General features: G+C 41.3%; 1 protein-coding gene across 2 annotated transcripts in view; it reads right to left on the minus strand.

Annotated features, from left to right (window-relative positions):
• The window catches only part of cps1 (carbamoyl-phosphate synthase 1, mitochondrial), a 98,179-nt gene extending 91,324 nt beyond the window's left edge, over positions 1-6,855 (minus strand). The window contains exons 1-3 of one of the 2 annotated variants that reach the window (XM_061723737.1): positions 6,606-6,855; positions 4,701-4,810; positions 2,291-2,435 (exon numbers count right to left, since the gene is read on the minus strand). In XM_061723737.1, the coding sequence (XP_061579721.1) occupies positions 2,291-2,435; positions 4,701-4,810; positions 6,606-6,728 (378 nt within the window). In that variant the 5' untranslated portion in view covers positions 6,729-6,855. Of the gene's footprint in view, positions 1-2,290; positions 2,436-4,700; positions 4,811-6,605 lie in introns of those variants that run through there. The other variant, XM_061723738.1, reaches the window with a different exon arrangement.
• Between the last annotated feature and the right edge of the window lie 3,073 nt (positions 6,856-9,928).

The raw sequence follows: 9,928 nt of genomic DNA on the forward strand, positions 1-9,928 counted from the left end.
CAAATTCAACAATATCTTTCTCCTTAGGCAAGATGGAAAATAATACCTCTCGGTGCCTTAAGGGATGAAAGAGGCCATGCCTGTAAAATTTGCACGGATGAGATGAATTTTGAAAGTATACAACCAAAATACTGAGTCCCTTCCTTTCAACTTCCATCACAAATCACACCTGCAGAATCAAGTCCCTCATCACACATAAAACATGCTGATGCCGATTTTGTCAACCTGTTGCTAACAAGCAGCTCAACGGAGATGACACAGCGATCCAGCACACTGTTTTTTAACGGCCACTTTCATCTTAACAAAACACAATTCCAACAGCACACTGCTAAGTGAAAGCAGAATAGAATACCAGAACATGACGGGCCTGAGAAAGCCAGCAGTGGTGATCAGCTGCTGCAAAAAAAACAAGCCATTTATCGCTTGAAAGCAAAGACCCCAGAGATTGGAATCAGCACTCTAACAAAACTCACTGAGCCCGTTAAAGAAGAGCAAAAAACCAGATCACTTCCTACAGCTCAATTCTGTATTTGGGCTAAACATTGAAGTTTCACCATCATAAATCATATTTCAGTGCAAAACTCCACTCACTTCAATCAGTGCACACTTTCTCATGTCTTTTTCACAGATTTAATTACCTGAACCACCTGAACTGTATGTAATATGGATAAAACAGACAATCGTGTAAAATTACAGGTCGAACAGACACAAAGTTACCACAGCATCACACTTCGGCCCCTTCAGTTTTTGCCAATTCATTTTTAAAAACATGAATAACTAGGTATGTCCCGATACTTTTTTGGCTGATACCGATGTTTTCAAAATGCCGTGATCGGGCCCGATCGATCGGGACAACATTAATGTTAACCAATAAAATTATCCCTCATTCCACCTTTAATTATCAAAATTTAGAGCAGTGGTTCCCAAAGTGGGGGGGCGGTATGAATGAATGAAAAAATAAATGCTTGGAAACTGATAGCATAATCAGAGGGGCTGCTTGGGGCCCCGAGTGCTGAGCAACTTTGAATTGCATCAGAGCAGTGATGAGGAGAATTTGCAATGATAGTGTTCGGCCAGTGGAGAACGCCCTGAAAGGGCCCCGCCTCGACCTCTCACTCTGGCTGTGTGTTACGTAGACAAACCTGATGAGAGCTGGTCAGTCAAACGAACCCAACGAAAGAAAAACCATAGGAGGAGCAAAAATAAGTAGTGCAGGTAATACCTTCACTAATTTAGCTCAGAGCAGCTCAGTCTGTCCTGCTAATGCTGAGCGTCACAGTAAAGACACCTGCAATCAACTTGTTTACTCAGCTGGTAGGCAGCAAATAAAATGGCTAAAACTCTCTCTTCAGCTATCAAATCAAAGCTGTGTCCAACTAAACGTAACTGTCAAGCTAAGAATTCCAAGTTAGTGAATTCATCAGCAGGAAATTTAGAAAATGTGCTTCTCAGGTGCAGGGATGGAAGTAATTGTGCCTTGCGTGCCAGTGGTGTTTATATTTTTACTCTGAAACAATACAAATGTGCACTATTTAAAAAAAAAAAAAAAAATTCTTTCACATTATTCGTTGGTGTCAGATTATCTACTATATAAGGTTGATTAATTAGTTGGAGGGGCCCCCTGTGAATTTTTGCCCAGGGCCCCAAGAGACTCTAGAACCCCCTCTGGGCATAAAGGACGGGTTTTTGATGGGGCTTGTTTCAATTGGGAGTTGTTCACGTTTTTAAACACATTTTCCACAGAGAAGCATTTTTGAAAAGTGTATTGATAGCAATGTTGAATATTGTTACACAGTAAAACAAAGAAATTCTTATCAACCAAAAGTTTGAGAACCACTGATTTAGAGGCTAAAACACTCAATTTGTTTTGTTTTTTTTGCTATAAACAGAAAATTCTCAACACAGTTACAAAGTTATTTTTTCACAAGGAAAAAATATAGTTAATTGCACAGTACTGGTATTTTGTTTTTTATCGCAACTAGAAAGATTTTGCATAAAGGTTCTATCAGTAGCAATTGTCTGGCCGACCTGCAGACAACAGAAATTAAATTGCATTAAATTTAAAAAAAAAAAAAAATCTGTCTTTTACTTATCAAGGGGGTTTAATTAATTCCTCAGGGACATGCTCAATTTTCTCTTGTTAAACTAATTAATTGATTATGTAATGAAACACTGTGCTGTGATTACTACGATCAGAGCAGTGAAAACAAAAACAAAATTGAATCAGAACAAGTATGTCTAGCAGATTTATAGGAGATTTGAGGCTCTCATAAATCCCCCCAAAACGTACCTGGATGCGGTCAGACTCTATATGTTTTCTTAGCCCCAGTTCATCCAGCTCCTGGGTGTTGGGTACACCGTAGTTCCCAACAATCGGGTAGGTCAGGGTGAGGATCTGACCTCGGTAGCTGGGGTCCGTCAGGGCCTCAGGATACCTGAAGTCAGGGAAACCACAGGACCAACATGGCAAGATGTCGTGGTGTTGAAGTGCGGCACATTTCTGTGCTATGAATACAAACTTAAAGGGGACCTATTATGGCATCTGATACCTATTTTAAACAGGCCTTGAATGTCTTAAAAACAAGTTTTGCTAAATAAATTAGAAATTCAGCCTCTAAACCATGTGTTTATCATCACTGTAGCCCCTTTCACACAGAGATTCCGCAATATTGGTGTAAAGAAGTCCTGCCAATACGCCGCCTTTGTTGGTTCACACAGAACCATACAACGCCGGCATAACGCCGCTCCCGTCTGTAAATTCACACAGCATGCCGGCGTTCCGCAATCAGAGGCGTGACGACAGCGTCAGTCCGACCGTCATGTCAGCGGCATGCCGGCTGTGTCATTCACACAGACCCCGTTTCGTCTCTGTGACGGCTCTGTGACTACCTCCGCTGCCGGCTTATTGGTGGGGCCACTTGGCCCCCCCATTCCGCCTCCGTGACTTTCACACAGAACAGCGAGGCGGCTTAAAGGCGCAACGTTCCCGCCTCGAACTGGCTGTGTGAAAGGGGCTAGTGTCTAACCTCATTATCTATGCGGGATTCTGAGTGGGCGGGGCTATGATAATAAGGCACTGTGCTGATTGGCTGCCTGAATGACGCAATACACCGCTACGGAAAAATGGCGGAAGCTCCGGCCGGCAGAGTTAGTTGTGGCCGTGGTTTCACGCATCGGAGGCCAACCGATCGATTGGTTACGTAACAACGGGAGCAGAATCTGAACGGCTCGTAGAAGCCACATCCCACTGGATGGCTCATCCGGGCGGCTGTACAGACACTGCAGAATTTGGTTGTTTTCCTCCTTCTCTGAGTTGGCAGGCTGAGGGGAGACCACTTTATATATGCTAAATCAAGAGAAAACATGTTTTTCACAATAGGTCCCCTTTAACTATGAATAAACTTACAATGACAAGACAAAGTTTGTGAACCCCTTGGGATTAACTGGTGTTTGACATTAATTTGGCACAAAAACGTGATCTAATATTCACTTCATAATAATAATAATAATAATACATTTTATTTATAGAGCGCTTTTAAAAGATCTCAAAGACGCTTAAGTAGCAACAATGACCAAACATAGTGTGTTTAAGTCAATAATAAAAAAAAAGATTGTTTATCATGTTTTTTTAGAGACACCTTTTAAAAATTCACAGCACTTTTGGAAAAAAGTAATCAAACGCTTGGTGTTAACAGCTTCCTCCTTTGAGAGCAATGACCAAAAGGCAGAGGCTTTCAGCAGCACTGGATCAGATCGGCACAATGTTCACAAAGAATTTATTTTTTACCATTCCCGGGCCCAGAACCGCTTCAGCTGAGACATATTTATAAGATTTCTGGTGTGGACGTCTCTCTTGAGGTCATTTCAAAGCATCTCTACGGGATTGAGGTCTGGGCTCTGACTGGAAGAAATCCAGGAGGTGGATTTTCTTTTTCTGAAGCCTTACTGTGGGGGATTTGCTGTGATGTTTAGGGGTCATGGTCCTGCCATATCAGCTGGCCAACAGCCACCCTGACGTTACCCTGCAGTGTATTTTTCTAAGATCTTGAATTCCTTTTTTCCTGATGATGGCATTGGGTCTGGGCCCTGAGGCGGCCACGCAAGCCCAAACCATGATCTTCCTTCAACCATACTTTACTGTTTGGGTAATGTTTCTACATCGGTAAGCTGTGTCCTATTAGTGTCATAATTAGTGTTTTTTTGAGCTTATCATCGTCGTTCATGGAGTTCTACCATGGACGCCCTGCCTGTTCAATAACTTGCACATGTTAACCTCATGCGCTCGGGAAGACATTTGCCATTTCCAGTGAAACATTTGAATTGTTACTTTTGAGTTCTTCTTTCTAGTTGAAAGAAGTACAATCAGCTTTTATTTAAATAATTAGTTTCTGGGTTAACTTACTTTTTCCAACAGCAATGTGAATGTTTGATGGCTGTGTCGGATAAAGCCACGTGAAATTAAGAGGATTTGTACGTTATCGGCTTAAGCGCATTGTGTTTGTCTGTTATTGTGACTTACGTGAAAATCTGATCACATTTACAGGCAAATTGCTGCAGAAAACCAGGTTATTCCCAGGGGTTAACATGAGCAGGGAAAGTCAGACAATTTTCCAAAGTATTTTTAAATATGGGATAAGTTTGTTAACGTGTTTTGTTCCAGATCTATTAGTGTTACAGGACAAGTCGGGAAGTCTTCTCACCCCACCAGGCCAGTGTTGAAGACAAGCTCCCCGGCTGAAGAGACATCGTGCCCAAAGGAAAACCCTTTCATCCTGGTACCATCCCCCAACACCAGGTGGGCTGTCTGAGCCTGAAAGTTAAAAAAGACAGTAGAAAGATGACAAGTAGATCCTCGCCCAGGAATTTTATATTCCCTTTTTATGAACCAAGTTTGGACGGAGCAAAGCCAATAGTTTGAAATAAGATGCATTTCAGGTTTTGTGTGTAAAGGTGGTAACCAGTGAGTCAGCGCTGAAATTGCAAGTCATTGTGCAAGGTGCTGTGAATGCTGAGGCAGACAAATGTCTTTTTCTTCGGTCCCGTGTGCACGTTAGTGCACGTTAGTGCGTGTCTGTATTTGAGTTGGTGAGAGTGCGTGTGAACGTTAAGGTTGGTGCAACTGCACCCTCCAGAATTACTGTACCTTGCAAAGAGGTGCAAATACATCAAATATTGACATGTATATGCAGTACTCGAGTTGTAAAAGAAAATCAGGGGGGATGGTGGATTTTATCATATGGGGACAAATAATTTGCGCTGATTACAAATAATAAAATATATTACAAATAATAGCAGTGACCAAAACACCTGCAGAAATACTGCAGGAATGACATAGCAGCAGTTAAATGCAGCCTTCTGTAAGCTTTAAATATCCACTGGGCTTACATCAAATACATCAAAACACAACAATAAAAAACACTTTTCTGAACTTATCGATATTCCTCTGTCCTTCACAGGATAAGTAAAATGGATCACTGCAAAAACTCAAAATCTTAACAAGAATATTTGTCTTATTTCTAGTTAAAATGTCTCATTTTATTAAAAAAAAATCTCATTACACTTAAAACAAGACTCATCACTGGAAAAAACAACAATTTTCATCTGTTTCAAGTAGATTTTCACTTGAAATAAGTAGAAAAATCTGCCAGTGGAACAAGATTGTTTTGCTTGTAATAAGAAGATAAATCTTGTCCCACTGGCAGATTTTTCCTACTTATTTCAAGTGAAAGTTTACTTGAAACAGGTGAAAATTGTCAAATAAGTTATTTTTCTGGTGTTATTTTTCTGGTGATGACTCTAAATGTTGAAATAGCAGTAAAACCACATTAATTGATGAAATGGCATAAGGGATGGAAAGGCAGGATGGCAGTTTTACAGGGGGGTGATTTTGACCGTTTTTATTTCGGGGGGGGATGCCATCCCCCCTCATCCCCCCTCAACTCCAGTACTATGTATATGTATATGTGAATGAAATGATGAAGGGATTATGGCTCAAAGATGTAGTAGGCTAAATGGTGCTTGAAAACAATGACAGGATCAGCTACCAGTACATCTCTGACAAAATGCAAGAAGAAAGTGTCTCTGGATCCAAACATGATGCAACTCTCTGTGATGCAAGTTAAGCAGCTGCTGTCTATAAATCATATGAACTATGAGCTTATAAACTGTTTCTTGGTTAAAATGCACTACATTTCCATTGCTCACTTGTATTTTTCTAATGACAGCCCAGCAGGCAGAGTGTATTTAAATACTTCAACTTTTTTCCCACTATCTTGTCATTCTGAAATGAGGCCCATTTCTGATGGGAAAGACTTCACACTTCGTACTTTAAGCATCTTTATGTTCATTTTTTAAACTTTTATTGTATTTTATTCTATGCCGAATATAGGAGCAGTCCTTGCTCTTTTTTAAAACTGCAAAAAACACCGACTGTAGGTTATCTAACTATCAGTACTGCATGTGCCACTGAATTTTGAATGTTTTTCTCATGAAGTCTGGCCTGACGCGGCGCGGGTTTCCACTAACAGCGCTTTCGAAGAAGTCTTACGGCTGACCAAACCGTGTCATTTATGCACGAAAACAGCGACTTTTGTGTGATTGCTTACCTTCACGCTGAAATATTTGGCAGTTTGAAGTCTCATCCAGCCAATGTTCCCCACTTTTCTGCCAACCATGCATCCTTGCCTCAGAGATTTAACAACTCCGTAAACCGAGAGGATGTTTGTCATATTAGCCGAAGTTATTGTTTGAAGTAAATTCGCACGGGTTTGCAGGATGAATAAAAAAATATCTATTTTTAGCTACTAAATTAAGTCATTGATTTAAAATGAACTACCCGTGAATTGCCCTCGTGGAAAGCGGCCACGCAAAAAGTTTAAGTGGGCGTTTGATATGTTCACGCGGATTGGCCGCCGGAGCGGTGCTTTTCTCAACACATGAAGCGCACCAGGTTTTGATTGGTCTCTTAGGAAAACGCCCATTTTTGTGTCAAAAGACATCAGAACCCAATGTGTCTAAATGCTTACAACGAATAAGACGTGCATCAACATGTTTTACCTTTTAAAAACAAAAATCTTTACCAATCCTGCTTCATCTGTCAGTTTATCAGTTGAATAGGAATGTTTCTGTGATGCCATATGCCTTTTGGTACACCAAGATGGAAACTAAAAATGTCCCTTTTAAACAATATTACCTCTCCAGATTTATTGTAAGGTTTAAAATACATCTTGCCAAGAGTAACAAATTATTAAATACACTGAGATTCTGAAGTTGGAAAAGGAACAAAAGCAAAATGCACGCCCCATGGGAATGACTGCACCTGCTGATGGCAAACTTGTGTAGAGTGCTTTCTGTGCAACTAACTCTTTACAGCCTTTTTTCTTTGAGGCCAATTGCCTGCACAGAAAAACGCAAACTGTCCGTGAACAGGCTGCATGGTGGTAGGATTAGAGCGGTGTGTGTATTTGCTGATGGCTGCAAGACTGGCCCTCTGTGGAGAAGGCTGTCTGACTGCCACTCTGCTGCGTTCAGCAGTCTGAACAAAGTGGGACTGAGTATCATGACCTGAGTAGATCATGAAATACCTCCGCAATCCACAAATTGCATTTGAAACAACAGTCTATTGTCTTGTGGTACCTCTGTAAAAGTTATTGGTGAATCATAAGCGTTAAAGAAGAAAAAGGAAACCCATTCCCCAGTGCAGCAATCTGCTGAGCTTTCATGCATTTAAGTGTATTAAATGATAGAATATAACATATGTTTCAATGTGATTGCAATGCTTGATTTTTACTATGTTTTAGCTTTGGGTAGGTCCCCTGCATTTGATTTATATCCTCCTGACTACCAGCAAAAAAAATATGCCCCAATCACAATTTTTTTTAAATTCCCCATTATTTTGAAGGTAATTAGAATACTGAAAACATTTTTTTTGAAATCTTATTTTTTATTTTTAAGATATCATGTGTCCACTACAGTGGACATCGGAACGCCATACATGTGAAACTGAACCTTGATGGCAAACAGTTAGTCCCAAAGAAAATACCAAAAGAATCAGTTTAACATCCACATAACTGTCCATCATCTCTTTTGTTGTGTTTTGTTTTGCTTTGTTGTGCTTATTTGGCATGATACTTCAAAAAGCAATTCCTCTTCTTAGAAACGCAAAGGAATAGCTTGCACTTTGTGCACATCACATACGTTTTGCTCTTGCAGCCGGATCTACGACACCTTGATGCATGCGTTTCGTCCACCATCTCTGGAAGATGGATGGTGCCATAGTGCCTCAGAGCTGCATTTGGCTGCGGTTTCCACTTTTGACGTGGGGGAGTGTAGTCATCTTCGCTGTCACTTGCGATTCCTGCTTGGGCCCGAGTAATCAACTCTTCACCAAGGAGCAGTTTGAAGTCAAGGAACTTCAGTGGTTTCTTCCCCAGAAACTGGCAGTCACTCCTATACTGAAGCCACGAGTTGGCGATTGCCAGGTCAAAAAAGTGGAAAACTGCATGCACTGTCCATTTCCTAGTCCTGTAGAAACTCAACATTCGGTCAACCAAGTCCACGCCACCCATGTTGGTGTTGTACTCAGCAATTGCCAGTGGCCTTGACACCTGGACAAACATTTTGTCTTTCTTGGACCATCTTCTGCGTGTGTCCTGAGGTTCAATGCCATAGGCAGAGGATGCCATGACAGCTGGCTTGTTGTCCAACCACTTATGACAGCAAGTTCAGGAGGGCTTCGTCTGACTACCATCTCTGATGCGCCTCTTCCTTTCTTTTTGAAGGGCTTATCCCCTATGACAGTGGTTCTCAACTCCGGTCCTCGGGACCCCCTGCCCTGCATGTCTTAGATGTTTCCCTGCATCAACACACCTGATTCTAATTAACAGTCATCACCAGCTTGTCATCAAAGTCTGGACAGTTCTGTTGATGACACAGCTCCTTGTATCACGGTGTGCTGAAAGCAGGGAAACATCTAAGACATGCAGGGCAGGGGGTCCCGAGGACCGGAGTTGAGAACCACTGCCCTATGATCTTGCACTCCTTTGGAACCCTGTTAGTCATGAGGGTTCCAGTCCCTACCAGCCTTTTTGTCATCAGGGTGTCAAGGAGGTTGATCGTTGTAAAGTACCTGTCAAAGAACAGGTGGGTTCGTTGGGGAACAGACTCTGCCAAGTGAAAAACAGCTTGTTCTCCAATGCCCTTTCCTCCTGTAACGCTGAAGGTAGTCTTGCCTTGGTAGACCACAAAGTCAAAGACCAGACCAGTTGGTGGGGCCAAGACAAACACCTTCAATCCAGTTGGGTTTGGTTTGCCCGGTACAAACTGGTGCACTGGGCATCGACCAGTAAATGGAACCATTTGCTCGTCAATGCACAGTTTGCCGGTTCTAGGCAGATTCAGACATCCTTGCCTTACTTTAGTCAAGATCAGACAACTCAAAATCTGAGTGTCCATCAACAATTCGCAGTAAAATTCTATCTGCTTCTGAGAATGATTCCCTTTCTTGTAATTTGAAAAAAAACAACAAAATGGAGAAAATAACTACAAATGTCCACTTCGAAGGACATTTTTTAAACACTTAAATACTATGCTCAAATATAGTTAAAATAATTCAAACAATGTTTTAATGTGTTGTAAAGAGACTAATAGAAAATATGCCAACAACATTTCAAGCCAAAATTTGCTCAATAAAAAGTATTATATACTTACTTTTCCTGTTCCCATAAAATGCGCTTGTACTGATGGAGGCCATTTTCCTGAATGAGGAAGAGAACGTACCAAAGCCCCACCCCTTCACATTTGGTATCATTGAAAAGCCCTATATGTCCTCTATAGATAACAAAAGGAGTTCATTCAGTTGTATGCAGTGGGTGGGAGATATTCCGGTTTCCAAATGTCCTCCACAGAGGACAAATTTGAACTAGTGGTA

This window comes from Cololabis saira, chromosome 6, assembly GCF_033807715.1.
Source record: "Cololabis saira isolate AMF1-May2022 chromosome 6, fColSai1.1, whole genome shotgun sequence".
Taxonomy (NCBI): Eukaryota; Metazoa; Chordata; class Actinopteri; order Beloniformes; family Belonidae; genus Cololabis; species Cololabis saira.